This window comes from Manis pentadactyla, chromosome 15 (genome assembly GCF_030020395.1).
Source record: "Manis pentadactyla isolate mManPen7 chromosome 15, mManPen7.hap1, whole genome shotgun sequence".
Taxonomy (NCBI): Eukaryota; Metazoa; Chordata; class Mammalia; order Pholidota; family Manidae; genus Manis; species Manis pentadactyla.
In genome coordinates this window covers 20,389,092-20,407,768 of record NC_080033.1, presented here as the reverse complement: position 1 = coordinate 20,407,768, position 18,677 = coordinate 20,389,092, and the positions used below count along the sequence as shown (strand labels likewise).

General features: G+C 35.8%; 1 protein-coding gene across 1 annotated transcript; it reads right to left on the bottom strand.

The window, feature by feature from the left end:
* Positions 1–266: 266 nt before the first annotated feature.
* LOC130681152 (ras-related protein Rab-33B-like) lies at positions 267–1,667 on the bottom strand. The gene has a single exon (XM_057493536.1). It carries the CDS (start codon positions 1,538–1,540, stop codon positions 851–853), a length of 690 nt encoding a protein of 229 aa, XP_057349519.1. The 5' UTR covers positions 1,541–1,667; the 3' UTR covers positions 267–850.
* Between the last annotated feature and the right edge of the window lie 17,010 nt (positions 1,668–18,677).

The window sequence follows — 18,677 nt, the reverse complement described above, 5'->3', positions numbered from 1 at the left end:
CTAAAGTCTTGGCTCCAAAATATACCAATAATAATGCAATTAAACACATTAAAAGTACAAATAAAGAACTCTAGTGAGAGGCAAATTCCAGTTTTTATCCTACTGCAAACACTTCCCATTAAAGGACATACCACTAAATATACCTTACAATTTTTTTCAATCCCAGGAAAACAGGACTGAGTAGCCACTCTTAAAATTCTATTGCGCTCGCATCTGAAGCCTCCTTCACTGGGCTCTCAATGGAAAGATGCTCTGATTGATCCTACTTCTGCTTCATTTTCAACCTCACCTGAAAACAACTTATTCCTTGTGTTGTCACAGTGACAAACTTAAGTAGATACAAGATACAAATGTGATTTGTGGAGTATAACAACAAAGCAAAACTGAAGGAACATAACAGCAGCAGACTCACAGACTCCAAGAAAGGACTAGTGGTTACCAAAGGGGAGGGGTGAGGAGAGGGTGGGTGGGGAGGGAGGGAGAAGGGGATTGAGGGGTATTATGTTTAGTACACATGGTGTAGGGGGGTCACTGGAAAGACAGTGTAGCACGGAGAAGGCAAATAGTGGATCTGTGGCATTTTACTACACTGATGGACAGTGACTGCAATGGGGTATGGGGGGTGGGGACTCAATAATATGGGTGAATGTAGTAACCACATTGTTTTTTCATGTGAAACCTTCATAAGAGTATATATCAATAATACCTTAAAAAAAAGATACAAATGTGAGCATGACAATGATAAATAGCAAAGTGTCAGGATGATCCATTATACTGGAGATTAAATCTTACAACTTATCACTGTCATATTTCAAAAGTATTTCTTTACTGATATCATAAAGACTGTTATTTAGCACCAGTATGTTATTGCAGGCTTTGGTTCAGGCTTCAGGGTAATTCCATTATCAGGGGATTGACTGAGCATTAATGATTTGTGGCTTTTCAGTTTATGAGCCAAGGTCATAAATATAGCTTCCACATGATCATTATCATTGGGGTTCTTAGCAGAGGTTTCAAACAAAGGCATACTGTGTGTGTCAGCAAATTTTTGTGCCAAGTCTGTAGGCACTTGAATGGCACTTCTCAAGTCACATTTATTTCCAACAAGAATCCGTGGTATATCACTGGCTAGCAAATGCTGCTTGCATTCTTCTATCCAAGATGGCAGGCTATGAAAACTAGCCATGTTGGTCATATCATACACAAAGACAACAGCATGTACATTTCTGTAGTAGTGCTGTACCATGCTCTTTCTGAAGCGTTCTTGTCCTGCTGTGTCCCATAACTGGATCTTGATGCGCTCCCCATCAATCTCCACCGCCCGTTCTCGGAAATCCACCCCGATGGTAGCCTCGGTGCGGTCGGGGAAGCGGCCCGCGCAGAAGCGGTAGGTCAGGCATGTCTTGCCCACATTGGAGTCGCCGATCACGATTATCTTGAAGATGCGGGAGCGAGCCGGAGGCAGAAACACTGAAGCCCCAGACACCGCACCGCTGGACGAAAAGCTTGCCTCCAGCGACGACTCCATCTCCGAAGCCATTCTCCTGGGAAGGTGCGGAACCCGTCGGGGCTGGACGGCGGCGCAGAAGGTCAGTCTGCCCAGCGGCCAAGCAGAACAACCCAGGCCCCGCACCCTTGCCGGCCCGGCCCCGCCACGTCCGGGGCTCCCGCCCTCCGGAGGAAGCTGCGCAATCACTCTCACCTCTGCTTTTTAAATGCAACCCATACAGAGCCCATTTCTTAGTAAAACTATTTCTGTCTGCTGCCTACAGAATAATTCACTTGCTCCTCTCTGTGGCATCTGACACAATGCATTTGTTGATTGGAAATTGTACCTTATTGTTTTGTAATTATTATTTATGTCTACCTTCTATTTTAAAATAATGGACTCAAAAAAGAGGTTCACTTTGTTTCATCGTTTCACACCCTCCTCTTGTCACATCTAGCACATAGGAGATGAACTAGAATGAACTAAATTTCCACTAGCCAATACATTTCATGAGGACAGGACTTTGATTGTTTGTTAATGTATCATGATCACACAGAAAGTGCCTGGCATGTGGGAAATATGCATAAAGAAATATCCATTGAACTCATAAAGTTTTATTGAATTTGAATTAGTTAATTTAATTTTGAGTTATTTATTTAATTAGAATTGGATCCTAAAATGTCTAATCACACAAATTATTATTTGCCTTTTAATGAGTTACTATGAATTGTATTAGCACATAAAATATTATCTGACATACATTCTGGTCATTAAAATAAAAGAAAGAATCAGACCTGCAATAGCAGCTTGTAGCCTATGCCTGCCCTTCTACCACGACCACCACCAAACCATGTGCTTCGCATCTCCTAAGTCTGGAATAGTCATTAGAATCCTTAACCAAACTGTATTTGAATCTCAACACTGAAAATCGGGTGGAAACTTTGCTGTACAGTCTCACTCATGATATTCTGGCACTACTGAAGTCATTTCATGCCAAATAATTGCAAGAAACCACATTAGACTTCAGAAGTACTATCTCCTGCCAGAAACAGGAAGAGAAGTGAACTTGATGAAACTCTTACAGGTTAACAATAATCACAACGTATTTTCAAGCCGTCTCCTTGGTAACCTCCTGTTTCCAGTCTTTAATTTCAATTGCTTTATTCATACTGAATTAAATGTGAAGTAGTATCATTTAACTTGTTTATTTAAAAGAGCACTAGACTGCGAAAATGAAGAGACCCTGATTCATGTACCAATTGAATCATTACTAAGCTGTGTGTCTCTGGCAAATCACCTGTTTTCTTATTTTTAGCATTCTAAACAGGAAACAGGAGATTGAGCTGTATGATGTTTGAAGTTCCTTTAAGCTCTAAAATTCTAAGATTCTTTGAACTTATCCCCAAAAATTATTTCCCAATTTTCACTCATATCATTATACTTCATATTCTTTCCTTAGTTTGGAATGCCCTCCTCTCTCTCTCTCTGCCTTTTCAAATCTTGACGACTTTTAAAGACACACCTACTTCAAATTTCCAGCAAAAAGCCTTCCCTGGCTGCTCACTGTTTTTTCTTCCCCATGATCTCTTACATTATTCAGTGTGGACATACTAAGAGCCATATTATATTGTTTGTTGGAATGTTAGTTTTTTTATATGCAACAACAGTATCACATGTATATTGTTCTTTTTTTTTATTTTGGTATCATTAATCTACAATTACATGAAGAACATTATGTTTACTAGGCTCCCCCTTTCACCAAGTCCCCCCCACATACCCCTTCACAGTCACTGTCCATCTGCGTAGTAAGATGCTATAAAATCACTACTTGTCTTCTCTGTGTTGCACAGCCCTAGCCAAGATACGGAAGCAACATAAATGTCCATCAGTAGATGAATGGATAAAGAAGATGTGGTACATATACACAATGGAATATTACTCAGCCATAAGAAAAAAACAGATCCTACCATTCACAACAACATGGACGGAGCTAGAGGCTATTATGCTCAGTGAAATAAGCCAGGCAGAGAAAGACAAATACCAAATGACTTCACTCATATGTGGAGTATAAGAACAAAGGAAAACTGAAGGAACAAAACAGCAGCAGAATCACAGAACCCAAGAATGGACTAACAGTTACCAAAAGGAAAGGGACTGAGGAGGATGGGTGGGAAGGGAGGGATAAGGGTGGGGAAAAAGAAATGGGGCCTTACGATTAGCATGTATACTGCGTGGGGGTCATGGGGAGGGCTGTGCAACACACTTCTTATATCTCCAAGCAGATGACTTGCTCCTGCAGAACAGATAATGGCTCTGCTCCCTTTGTATGCACTATGGCCAGTAGTGTTCTGTGCATGCATTAGCTTTTTGTTACTGTTGTTTTAAGAAGCACTTGTTCACTAACTTAATTGATTTTAGAAGGAAACCTGTAATATTTGCACAATTTAGGAAAAATACAATTAAAATTCCAAATTTTTATCTTTTTGTGTAAAATACTAAGCAAGATATGACTAAATTTCCCACTCTATTGGTAATGCTGGCATTTAAAGCATCTTTCATTCTCTGATTCATAGACTTTGCCATTTCTCAGAATTAAGTTTTGTCTCTGGAGAAGAAAAGGGCTTCTGGTGAGACCTATGTGTGTGTTCAAGTAGTGGGAAATTATGCCATTCCAGATGATTCATTTTAGCTAAAAGATTTCTTAATATGCTTTATGGAATGAAAAAAGGATCATGACTCAAGAGAACCAGATATTAGTTCCAGCTTTGCCAGGAAATCCCTGTATGACAAAGCTAATAAATTACTATGTCTATGCTCAGTTCCCCTATTGCATATTTAATTCAATGTTATTCTCTTGATTAACTTTACATATTTGGTAAAGATAAAATGAGAAAATTAAAACAAAGCAAAAAAAAAGCATTGGAAATATATAAGCTGAATACAAATGCCAGAATATTACTACTTTCAGCTTGGTTTTGTATCCTCAGTTCAACTCTGTCTTCCTTATCAATCACAATTAATGGGATTTTGTTAAACTTGGTGGAAAAATCCAACAGAAAAAAATGACACATGAAGTCGGATCTTGCTGCTGAAAATAGAAATAGCCAGAAGCAATAGATGTGAAACCCATCTAAACTGCCAGTGTGAAAATAACTCAGATTTTAAAAATTATTTTTCTATTTTCTGAAGATGAAGCTTTCTCCATAAAATATCTCTAGTATAGTGTACTTTTTATTTAGGGAACATAAAACATGTGACTTTTCTACAATGGATAAATTTGCTGAGAAATGTGCCTAGAATACATTAGCCAATGGCTGAGAGTGTAACAGCCTTTCTCTTAACTGAGCTCTTTGGTGTCACAGTAGACTGTTAAAACGTGGGAGTGGCCATTAGTGTGCATTACATTAATAATAAGGTATTTTATTGAGATAAACTAATTTATAAGGACACTAAAAATTTATAGAAGTCTCCAATTATACAGCTTTCTGATAAATATTAAATAAAAACATCAACAGATAACATGTGAGTTAATTGTCTTGGGTTTTCTCAAGAAGGTATGCATACTTTCCATAAGTTATTTATTAATTAGATTTCTTAAAGTTTGTTCAGTTGAATAAGACCTTTATATTCTTGAATGATCATTTTTTAATCTCCTTTTCCTGCTTCTTTCTTTTAGTTCATTAATTATATTTATTTAATAGCTAATTTTAATTTAATAAGGGACATTAATTACAAGACTTAGTCTTCAGTATAACCTGTGAAGTAAGTAACATTATTTTCTTTATTTAAGTAAACAAAAAATTAGGCTTTAGAAAATAAGTAACTCACCTGAATCTACATAGTAAGTAAATGGCCAAGTACGTGACCAAACCTAGGTCTCTCTGAATTCAAAGTAGATGTTCTTAACCCTAATCCATTCTGTCTTTGTCTCACTAGCACTACATGTTCATTGGTTCTGAATTCTTATTCCTTGAAGAAGCCTATGATCATTTACCTTTGGAAATAATTTTCACATTTGAAACTCACAATCAGAATAAAAACGGTAACTTTGGTTAGTATATTTACCACCATGTTAACGTTTAAGCTACATTACATAATAATATACATCAGAAATTTTAAGAGAAATAATTATGATGCAATAATAGAATAAGTGCATATTTTATACAATACAGTTCTCATTATTCACAAACACATAGTAAGGTAGATTAGATGGTTTTCAATAAATTTGCTTACTCATTCTTATTTGTCAAGGTCATAAAAAACAAGGAAAAACAGAGAACCTAGCATAGATGAAGGGAGGCTAAAGAGACATGATAACTAAATGCAATGTGGTACCCTGTACTGAACCCTGGAACAGAAAAAAAAAGACATTAGTGGGAAAAACTGGTGAAATTCAAATAAAGTCTTTAGTTTAGTTAACAGTATTACCAAAGCTAGTGGTTTAGTATTGACCAAAGCACCATGGTATACATTATGTGGGCATTAGGGAAAGCTGAGAGGAATGTATACGGAAACTCCTTCGACCATCTTTGCCATCTCCCCTTATACTCCAAGCTATTGGAAAAAAAAAGTTCAAAGTAAAAGAAATGCTTTATTGAGCATCTTGAATGTGCTATATGGTGTTAACGAGTAATCAGAAGGGAAAAATTAAGACAGCTCCTGGCCTCAGGGGTTTCACAGTCTAATTAGGTTGGCAGTTCTGCCTGCAAAATAGGAGGACATTCCTTGTTAAATTCATACAGACAGCAGAAGGATGCAAAGGAAAGCGGAAATCAGTTCCACCTGTCCAAGACACAGGATACTAAAGGATTGAGAAAATCATTAAAAAATTCATTGTATTATTTAAACTTTTAGTGTGAGGCAATAAAAATTAATACTATTTGTAAGCCAATATTGCTTATTTCATATATTAAATTAATCTTGAAAAAATTATATGTGAACCAAATTTTTCTCTTTATGAATAACAGGTAACATTTTAGATAGGTAGTTCGATGCTAAACAGGTAGATACAATAAATAGATGTGGACATAATTATTTTTCTTAACTATATTACAAAGATACTTTTGTTAAAGGAGTACTACTCAATTTGCTTTATTCTAGACACTAACAGCATCTAATCAGCAAGAGTCCCAAGAGAATAGTCTTAATATTTTAAATATTTCAAGTGGTAGTTGGTAGTATAGATGACAGTTATTCTCTATTAGAACAAGATTCTATATACTCTTATTTTTAGACTTGTAGAAATACACTTTTTTTTCAAGGACTTACACCTTGAGATTTTTTAAGGCTTATTTATAATGCCATCTATCATATTTCAGATAAGAAATTTTACTTAATATACTCCTCAAATAGTCAATTACATTTGCTACATTTAACAGGTTTCTGAACATGAATGTAGTAATTGCTTGATAAGAGGTTTGTGTTAATATTCATAAACATAGTATTCTTGAAAGAAAAATTATAAATCAATTACAGGATCTACTTTTGTAACTAATCATTTAGAAACCCATTAATGGAAGTTTTCTTGAACAGATGACATACTGTGCATGTCACTGTGTGTTTGGGTACTATAAATATAGTACTGGGAAGGCTTTATGAATGTTTAACTATATTTTAAACAACACACTGCAATCCATTTTCTATCAGAAAATGCCTAGGAGTTTACACTTGTAGAGTTTCAAGAAATCTAGATGGACCACATTGCCATTTGGCTTCTCTGAGCAACATAAAAACATGACCTGTTTCTTACAAAAGTATATAGTTTTTTTATGTCTGTGTTAAGTGCTATAATATCTCTAGGTTTTTTAATTAATTCAACCTGTTCAAAACAGAGTATTTTATTTTGTTGTCATTTGAACATTGTTATGACTCATGATGATACTGGCCAATTTACCAAAATGTAATGGGACCTCACATAAATATACAATCAAAAGCATCATGATGCCATCTTAGGTACAAAGTAGACCTTTATGCCATGGCATCAGAATTATGTGGACTTTCAATTATTTTTCTTGGCAGTAGTGATAAATTTGACTCAATCCATTCACATTTTATTTCTGGTCCTTCATATGATCTGTATTTTCCACTTGCATTTTAGTTGTCAGAGTTCTCAGGTACAGTAAATCCAGCTCTATTGAAATAATAAAGTTTATTTTCAGTTCACTAGCCCACAGTTTCTGTACATTTTGCCTCTCTTACTTATTCAACCTTTAGACATTCTCTCAAGAAATGTTCTCAGAGTAGTTGCTGATGACCTCGTTTATATTTCAGCATAACAAACAAAAAGCATGTCAACTCCCCCAGTGACGTTTTCTGCCTTGGCACCTGAAAAATACATTCAAGTAAAAGACACAAAATGGTACCTTTAAAATATCAGGCACAAATAGGCCTATTGTGAGGTGTGCTGAGAAGGAAGGATAGACCTTTTTATTACCTTAACACAGTCAATATGTAGATACATGCTTACATCCACGATTGCTGGAACAGATCAAGTTTGCACCTGTTATTTTGGTATGATTAGGAATAGAGTCCCATTTTACTCTCAAAAATGTTCCAATCTGGACATGAAATTGTGCAGTCATTTAGTCAGATGAAAAGCCTTTCCAGAGGGTCACAAATTTTGCCCATGATAGGATAAGGTGAGGAGCAAAAGCATGAACACACAGATTGATGTGCGTATTTTTTAGTTCTTCTATTCAAATATTAATGATCCCACGATCGTTGATATTGAGTTGCAATACATTTGTTCTGTTTATTTTGTCTTTACTTATCTTTTGTTGCCGTAAGTGAAAGGAAGGGTAGTAGATTCAATGTCACACATCAGAAAAGGCAAAATCAGAAAACATTTTTTGGTAAAAAATCCAGTATCTGCTATCTATTCCAAATCTTTTTGGTGAGATAAGTATGGAGATGATTGCTGGAAGGGCCATGTTTGGCTCAAGATCCAAGTCCCAGAATAAAACTCAAAACTGCAGGTTCCAACAAGACTCAAAACCTTTATCTGTTCCAAAGAAATTGAGTGATATCACCTTTGTCATTACTAAAAAATGTATTTTTAAAAACTATAGTCAGAAACATACAGACCAAATTAATAAAATCCTTGGAGCAGTGGAATACTCAGAAACTCTGTAATGGAATATATTTTCAAAACACATGGTCACTGGTTCTAATTACCTTCACAACACATGTTTTTGCTGAAAATCTGTGATACAAACAATCTACCAGCAGCTGACAATCTCCAAAGGCAGTTCAGACACCGGAACGGCAGTAGAAAGACTGTATCGTTACACACTTTGATTAGTCGGGTCAAACACTTCATAACAGTCCTGAGGGTAGCTTCTGTCATTGCTGTGTGTCTTTTCACTAAGTTTTTCTCAATTTTCAGATACTACTCTTGACATGAAAACAACTAATGACATAATATGATACATACTTGTCATTGAGGAAAAAATCAAGTAGACAAAGGCTTAGCTGATTTTAGGCAAGCCCCTAAAATGTCACAGCAATTTTATAGCAATGATATACAATTTTAAATAGAGCAAAACAGGGGGAAATGTATATATTTCTATTTAGATCTACATCAGCAATAAAAAGACCTCAATTAAAATTTCTTAATTGTGAAAACAAAAATCAACAAGTATTTCTTCTATTTGCTGCTGACGATCTGTTACAAAAACATCTAAGTCATTTTATATAACTGTGATTTTTAAAATATTTTTTAAGAATCTTAATCCCTCCTTACATAGGAGGTGCTCTCTTCAGTTTAAAATCATCCTTCACACTTCTCACCATTCTCTTATTAGATCCTTTCATCTCTGTGTAGTGCATATGCCTGGGCTGAATGTATTTAGTGGTACTCAGTAAGAGTCCTCCTTTACAATACAGGCTGAAAATCTTTAAAAAATTACTTTCCCAACATAGCCTGCAAGTACACAGCCTGGGAAACTTACAATCTACCTTCCCATCACTCCTTTGAACTAAATTTCTGGAAATGACTTTGGTTCTAGCAGTTTTATCTAGTTGTTTCTAGATAAACACAGGTAAGTTTTGGAAGACAAAGGTGAAGTATTTCTGTTTCCAACAGAGTCCTTCAAGATGTGAGTGTCCGTGCCAGTTACATTGGTGGACCTGGCATCCCGGGGCCTGGTAACCTACTGCCAAGAGATGGATGAGTAGCCTAGATAACAGCAACAGGAGCTTGCTGGGCACAGGATCGCAATTCTGAATTGACTAATGTAATAGGAGTCCCTGACTCTACCTTCTCCAGTCATTCTATAAGGTGTAAGGGAGAATCTAATTCTGTACAATCCATCTTTTTTTGGCTTGAGATAACTAAAAAGGTTTCTATTTCTATTTCTGTCCGGCCACTGTCCCTTTTAGGGATCCCTGTTTTTTACTGAAAAGGCAAGTCACATTTAGCTGATGTGTATTTTGTTCAAATCAAAAGAATTATCACTCTGTTAAATAAAAGTAAATTAAACTGATACTCACTGTCCCATGAAAAAACTGTAACAGAATAGTTTAGGCAAACAACACTGCTCCAATATCCATTATTAGTCAAACACAAAGGTTTCTGAGCTGGAGGTAAGGGATACGAATGATCAAGAGCATTCTAAGATTATCAAAGGCTCACCTGTTTAATGAATTTATATATTCCCAACTGATATCTGCTGGTAGGAAAGGGAAACAATGTCAAGAACCATCTTCCCCAAAGAGAGGAAAACTCACTGGGATGGAATAAAAAGTCTGAATTTGGGATTTAGTTTGTCAAAAGGAAGGCCCATTCTGAAAAAAAGATGCCAAGGCTAAATACCTATATCTTGAACCCAACACAGACACTCTAAATGGCATGCAAGCTCTGGGAGCATTGACTAAGGATTTGGGGTCAATTGTCTACCATGAGAATCCACTTAAATTTTACAAGGATTTTGTATATGGGCCAATTCAGTGAAGATGGAGAGAGAGAGCAACCTACTGCTAATCTAGCTAGTTGTGACTGAAGCCAGTCTTCATATGACAATATTCAAACCCTGAGCTGTGGAGGGGTTCCTGTCGGTTCCATTATGTCTTTGTCAAGAGAACTATGATAATTATTTTCTCCCAAATTCTGTTCTTAGAACTCTTGTCTACCACGGATTTAAATACTTCAGTTAAATACTTGTATTGCTAGTAACCTACTTCGTCCATGTGACTTTTTTCAAACCACAGCAGGAGACTCATATTGGTCTCCCACCCACAGCGTCTCCCCAGCATTGCACAACTCTAGCAGATTAATTATCCCACTGCTGAAGGATTCCACTCAGCTTCCGTCATCCCCAGATAGGAATACAGACACTGTAGAATGTAGGATGGGAGCATTTATGAAAAAGTATTTGCGACTTAAAAATATGTATGTTGAAAGCAATTTCCACAAAGCAACGGACTCAAGAACACCATTTTGTTTCCAGTGTGTTGGTGGCAGGAATCAGTGATTTGGCCATTTACTGACATGAGAAGAAGCTGGAGCTGAAGCTCTTCACCCCACAAAGAGAAAAACTTCCCATCATGTGTGGTGTAGTTAGGTGAGAAAAGCTGCGGCCTGGCAGCGTCATGGAGCGCAGGTCATAAAGCCCGCCGTTCTCCAGTTCCACATGCACTGAGAAGCGTCAGTAGTTCAAGTGCAGATCTTTTTTTGTGATTTCTAGACACTTAATCTTTTAATAATAAAGGAGGATTCTCTGACATATAAAACAGGACTAAGCTTGAAACAGCCGTACAGTGCACATAACACAGCATATGTGTATTAAAAGCCATGGGGAAATCTTGATGAAGCAGAGATGTTAGTCTCCCCCAGCGAGGACTTACTGTCTGTTTATATTGGAGTGCCGTAAAATGGCATTCCTGCCAAATGGCACAAATTACCTTGAAAAGTTATATTCACACGTTGAATAAGCATGCAATAAGGCACACTGGCATAGACCAAAAATTTCATTCACATTTCATACATAAGAATGAAAAAGCCTCTGTAATATTTACTGTACTAGCCATTATCGTCCAAGTCGATAGGCTGTTTGCCACACATGCACTACATTTAACTGCCTCCACGTATTTGGTCCTGCTCACACCCAAACATCAACTCAGCATGTATTGTTCATTGTGGAAACATAAACACTTATCATTTGCGATTGTCTGAGTCTGTACAAACAACAACAAGCAGGAAACTTCCTGTGTTGTCAAGAAGCTCATATTCAAGTTGGAGAGAGAGAAAAGCAAGCGCACAATGGCAATGCATTATATGTAACACGTGCAATTCTACAAGTGCGGGCAAGGTAAAGAAGTACAGACCAGGGCTGTGATTCTTATCAGGCAGGCCAGCGATTATGGTAAACAACCCTCACACATTTACAACAGTTTTGCAGTTAGTCTGAGGCCATCTGATGATGTCTGATTGTGGACTGTAAATCACCTAAAAGACAATTTCCCTCCTCCCTCTCTCTTTCTTTTTGATAATGACCAAGAAGGCCTTATGGAGGCTGAAGAGCCACAATAAAGAAACAGCTTAGAACTCTGAGTCTACTTGAAGGAGAGATATTCACGGAATTGAGAAATAAACCTTGCCTTGTAAAGCCACTGAGGTTTTAATGTGTCTGTTGTAACAGCTAACATTTACTATCTTGGCCATATCAGAGAGAAATAACTTAAATGTTGAACTTAGTTGAATATTACAGCTTGGTACTGGAAATATAAAATTGTGTCAGATTTTGACAGGTGAATCATAAACTGTGGTATCACACAGTACAGTCACAGAATACAGTACATGTGTATATGAAGACCTACAGCTATGAAACAATTTCCAATACTGGGACTTGTTAAAGTATATGATTTGACAGTCATATATCAATAGGCAGGATAGGAAAGATAAGCAAGAAACTCATACATTATTAAATAAAATTAAAGATCATATGTTCAAAAATGAAGCCCTTAATGATTTTTAAGGGGAGCGAAGTTTGTGTTTTCTAAAAAGGTTGATCTAGCAGCAGAATGGAAGTATTGGAAAAGTAGTTTGACAGATGATTTAAAAACTTGTTCCATTACTCTGGGTAGAAAATGAGACCCTCAGCAAAAGCAGACACAGAAGTAGAAAGTTTTAATCTAATGAAAATTAACAAGACAAAATTAGAAGGGCTTAGGTAATTGATTATAAATGGCAGTGTTAGGGTGAAGGAAGAGTATGAGTTTAGTTCCTAACTTGGGCATCTGCATGGATAACAGCACCACAAACTGAGACTTTATAGAGGAGAAAACAGATATGGAGGCAAAATCAATAGTGTGCGCCATTCTGAGTTTGCAAATGCCTAGCAGACAGGTAGATACATGTGTAAAACAAATCTGGGATAGAGGCTAAAAATAAAGATTTCTCACACAACATTGTGAATATAGTTAAGTATTTAGTATATTTGTTTTCGTTCTTTTTTTGTTAATTGAAGCACAGTTATATTGAAGACAGGAAATTTGGGAACTAGACCAATAATGAGAGAATATTATTTGTTGATAAACTAAATAGCAAACATTTTGATAGCATGCCATTGAGAGGAAGCATGTAAGTGCCATAAGATTTGAGATTTCCAAAGAATCTCTGAAGGAATGATGACTATGTCCTGTTAACTATTTATTACCCAGAACTGTTTCAACACATACCTGAAAATGAACTAAGAACAAACAGATCGTGGTTTTCTGAAAAATAAGTAAAGGGAGAGAAGAGGATGAAGCAGAGAGGACAGAGGAATTTTTTTAAAAAAACAAGCTTTTTTATAAGGTTCCACCTTTGCTATTTTGGAGTTGATGGGCAAAAAGGAAAAACAATGACGGAAAATCAAAGCTTTGCTGACAAAAAGAGGACGGGCCGCAGCTTCTACCAAGGCCAACCCGCCACGGTGACCTTCCTCCCGTGATGAGCGGGTGCTTCCTGGTGGCAGTGTCACTATTCACAAGGCTTTATTTGTCAAAGTGGCTGCCCAGACCTTATTAATGTTACTAAAGGTTTTTCCCCAAGAGTGTTGCCATAGCACAGCTGTTAAAAATAGAGCCACTCAGTTCATATGACCAGTGTGACATTTTACAAACGAGGAAAAGCCAAGAGACTCAAGACTCAGAAAACTTATCCTGAACTAACATTCTTAATTTTTGCAAGGCTTTAAAAAAAAAAAGTCACATTACTGGTAAAATTTTGGAAGTCTCAGCATAGTTTTCTGAAAGTAATAATCTTTTAAAAAGTGAATTTCTGCAAAGCTAATATATTTATAAGACACAGACTCTTAAAGCAGCCTGTCAAATGGTCAAAATCTTGGACTGCATCTCCCTGGCCTTGGTTGTTTTTCTGTGTGACCTCATGAAGTTACTTACCTTTTCCATTTGCCCATCCACAAAATGATAAAAACACTTTTAGCCTGAGAACTCTGGTGGAAGTCAGTTAATGAATTAGAAGATGTTATTTTGAAATTTATAAAAGCACTTGATGACATCCAATTATCAGTGAGACTTTCTGGGCTTTTCCTTTTTTGTCTCAAGGGCATTTGCACTAAACTACATGTAACATATGTGTAATCAAACTGTTATGTTTCTTCTTATGTGCAACCAGATGTGTAAGCAAATGTTTGGAACTGAGCATGTAGAGGAATTTTATTAATTTTGTATTCTTCAAGACAAAAAAGGCTATACATCACAAAAGTAGTTATGAGAAATGAAGGATATGCTGTATGCTGCCTATACTGAGAAATACTTATTTATAATGGAAACAATAATGATCACTTTCACTGACTCTAAAATACGCATTTTTTTTTCCTTCTGGAATTGAGTTACATTTTACAATTGCTGGCATTTCACAGTTTATTCATAGTGTTTTTGTTTCTTCTTTGTACAGGAAATAATGTGTTTTAGATGAAAATATGTGCAATGCATTTATAAATAGTGCTTTCAAAGTGCCCTCTTTGTGAATTCAAACTGAAATCCTACTCAGTAAGCAAAGTGAAGATCTTTTTCTATATTTTATAAGTACAGAAACTCAAGATCAGAGCTATTAAGAAGAAACCTGTGTTAGTTTATGCCTTTAAAAAGGGATCCCAAGATGGAATTAGACATGGAATAGATTTAATGGGGAGGAACAGGAATAGGTGGGAGAGCCTTCCCACCCTGATGCTGTGGGACTCCTGTGGAAGGAGAGAGAGGAATGAGGAGGATTGTACTGAGAGAACCTATTAGTGCAGCTAGGATGGTGGGAAAGCATGAAGTTGAGGCTCCAGATGGAACAGTCCCGGCCTCGCCACACCGAGCCTGCCTTAGTGCCTCGCCATGTCAGGTACTGGCCGGGAGCTACGTCGGCGAGTATATAGCTTTGGCACTGCCATGATGGTGGATCCAGGGCAGCAGGTGGGACCTTCAATCACTTGGGCTTCCCATAGCTAGAAATATTAGCTGTGTATTTTCATGGGCACCACACGTAGTTTAGGCAATATAGCTCATAAGGCATGGAACTATTTCCTTTCTATTATAAAATTTAGAAAAATGGAAAAAACTTCCATTCCATTAATACATTATATGTTTATATCACATATGAGTTTTTATTTCACACATATTAAAAGTTTACCAGTATGGAAAGCCTAATAATTTAGTCTTATAGAAATACAATAAAAATTTCCTGCATGTTTGCAGCATTCACCCTTGGGTATTTACTTGCATATTTTATCCATGACCCACAAATCACTCATGTGTTAATTAGCAGTGTCATGAAATGAAAAGACCACCACCCAAGCATTCACAAAACCTAATGTTTGTCACTTTTTTTACTCTGAACACTTTCTCTCTGCCTCTCTTTCTCCCTCCCACCCTCTTCCCCTTGCCCTGTCCCCACTGTCTTTCTCTCTCTCTCTCTCTCTCTCTCCTAATGACCTCTGGCAAATCATCCACCTTCTCAAATCATTATAAATAAAATGAATAATAGCATTTGAAATAGTTATACCATGAAACTATGTTCAATCAATTGACTAACAAACTTAGAGATAATTCTAGGTCATGATTAACAATACTAAAGGAATTCTGAATTCTGCAGAAAATGGAGAAGTTGGATCAGCTTAAAGGAACACACCAAGCTGATTCAGTTACTTTCAATCCAAGCCAGATCTGTGGTTTCTAAAGTAAATTTGAGTTATGCTTGTTTCTAGAGTCATCCACTGATGGCGCTGCCTTCTAATAACAACTGGGTTTGCACAAACTGTTATGTTTCTGAAAAGGAAATATGCCTCTAATCTGTGGTTTTTAAAATATATGTATAAAATGTGAAATAATAGAAATTGATCCAAAGAACATGGTTTCTTCTGGTTTCAAGATGGGTATTTGGAAAAGCCCATTAATTTTTTTTTAAAGGTAACTACTGACTAAGACTGAAAGTATACTGAGTATACTCCATAGAAAACAGCTGAAAAGAATGAATAGATTAAAAACAGCCATTGTTGGTCTGAAATCTGGTTTTCAGACTATATCTTTTGAAAATATTTTCACAACCTATAAATGAATTAGATAATATGATGAGGCTACAAGTAGTATGAACTAACATTTCAAATAAAGTACTTCGTGATTTTGATTCACATGGTATATCACATAGATTATTTTCTTGATGAACAGGCTGATTTTGGTGAAATAAATGATATAATTTAAGTGACTCTATTGAAATTAATAGCAAATTTAGGCCCAGTAACCAAATTATATTACTACATTCAGATAGCTTTTCTTTCATAACAAAATTGTAAATGAAGTTAAAGAGATCCTAAGGTTCAATAACATAAAAGTGAGATGTAAATATGCCATTCCAAACAGTTCAAATAAAGAGCCATGAAAGGAGCAGTTAGATGTTTACAGCTGAACAGTACTAATTTAATATGAAAATTAATTTATGTTTTAATCAGACTTTTTAAGGCATAATTGACATATAAAAATTGCCATTTTAAGTGTGAAGTCCCATGAGTTTTGACAAATGTAATCCACAAATAACCACAATGATGATATAGAATATTTTTGTCATCCCAAGTTTTCTCGTGTCTGTTTTCAGTAAGTCCTTCCCTACCCTCAGCCCCAAGCAAATACTCTTCTGCTTTCTCATCACTGTAACTTTGCCTTTTCTAGAACTTCTTACAAATGGAAAATAGAATATAGCTGTTTGTGTCTACTTTTTCTCACTTAACATAATGCTACTGACATTTACTTGTGGTGTCTAAAGCAATTTATCCTCCCTATTTCTGGGTACCATACATTGTAGAGTGTTCTGCAATTGGTTTATCTGTTCTCCAGTTGATGGACATTTGTATTTCCAGTCTTTGGTTATTATGAGCAAAGCTGCTATGAACATTCAATAGCAATTCTTTGTGTGAATGTCTATTTCCACTCTTCTTGAGTAAATACCTAGGAGAAGGACTTCCAGGTTATATAACTGCATGCTTAACTTTGTAAGAAACTGATAAATGGCCGCTCCAAAGTAACAGTCTCATACTGTGTGCCCACTGGTGATGTATAAAATGCTCAGTGGCTCCATATCTTCCCTACACTTGGGATTGTCAGCCATTTTTGTAATTCTAGCAATTCTCATGAGTTTGAAATAATTTGTATTGTCCTAATGAATAATGAAATGATGTTGAAAATTTTTCATGTCCTTCTTTGTATGTGAATAACTTTCTATTTTTAAAGTGTTTGTTCAAGTAATTTGCCCTTTTAATAAGTATTTTTGTCTTATTCTATTAAGAAAAAAATAAATATCTGAATATGTCTTTTGTTTACATGAAAATTTTTTATAAATGTAAATGTCTTGCCTTTTGGTCTGTATTGAGCACACTTAAAGAACAGAAGTTCTAATTTTGTCTTATTTATCAATTTTTAAAAGTTTATTACTTATGCTTTTTGTGTCATATTTAGGAAATCTTTACCTAAGTCCAAGTAATGAATATGTTCAGCTATGTTTTCTTCTAGAAAATTCATATATGATTCATGTTCTATGACTCATTTAATATTTTTAAATTTTTGGTTTAATATCTGATTTTTTGGTACATGGGTACCCAATTGTTCCAGCAACATTGATTAAAAAGACTATTTTAAGTAAACTTTTTATTGTAGGGCAGTTTCAGACTTACAAAAGTAATGCCTAATATTTGAGTCCCTTTTAACCCATCTCAGTTTTCCTAATTATCATCTTATATTAGTATAGTACATTTGTCACAATTAATGAACCAATAATTACATGCAGTATTAACAAAATCCATACTTTATTCAGCTTTCCTCAGTTTATCCCTAATTTGTTTATTCTGTTTCACAACACACCCATACTTTTCCTATTTTTAGTCACACTAAAAATTTTAAGGACTATTAGTATTTTGCAGAATGTTTCTCTGTATTTGTCTGTTTTTCTCATGATTAAATTGGAGTTACATGTTTTGGGAAGAAGGACACAAACGCAAAGTGCTATTCTTATCATACATCATATCAAGTATACATATGATTAATATGACTTCTAATTAACCTTAACTTTGACTACTTTATTTGAGATAGTTTTTGCCAGGTTTCTCCACTGCAAAGTCACTCTTTCTCCCCCTCCCTTTCCACACCTTAATCTTTAAGAAACCTATGCAATGCTCATATCTATAGAGTAGGGAGTTACGCTAACTCTTTTAAGGGCAGAGTATCAACATAAATTATTTGGAATTCTTCTGCATGGGAGATTTGTTGATTCTATCCCACTTACTTTTTGCAAAATCATTTATTTACATGAGTGTGAACCCATAAATATTTACTTTACACTTTGGTTCATAATCCAGTACTATTTTTTCTCAGATTATTTCAACTTTGGTCACAGGAGTTCTTTCTATTAGTGATATATCCCTTTGACATTCTCCTATCTTTTGGGGATGGTCACTTCCTTACTTTCTCGCACTCTAAGATGCTCTAAACTCATCTGGCATATTTCCTTCCCAGTTCTAGATTCAGGCATTTCACCAGAGAGCCTGGGTTTCTTTTTGCTAGAGAATGGAATTATAAACAAAATTCTGGGTTCTGAGTGTGATCATTGCTACTGTGTGTAATGGCTTCTTGGTCCTCTGACAGAGCAAAGAGATATATTGTATATATACTAACCTGTGTGCATATACATATATGTAAATATTTTTATATGTAA

What these genes read in the sequence shown, in the direction of transcription:
- LOC130681152 (XM_057493536.1), bottom strand. Translation starts at nt 1,540, where the DNA reads ATGGCTTCGGAGATGGAGTCGTCGCTGGAGGCAAGCTTTTCGTCCAGC.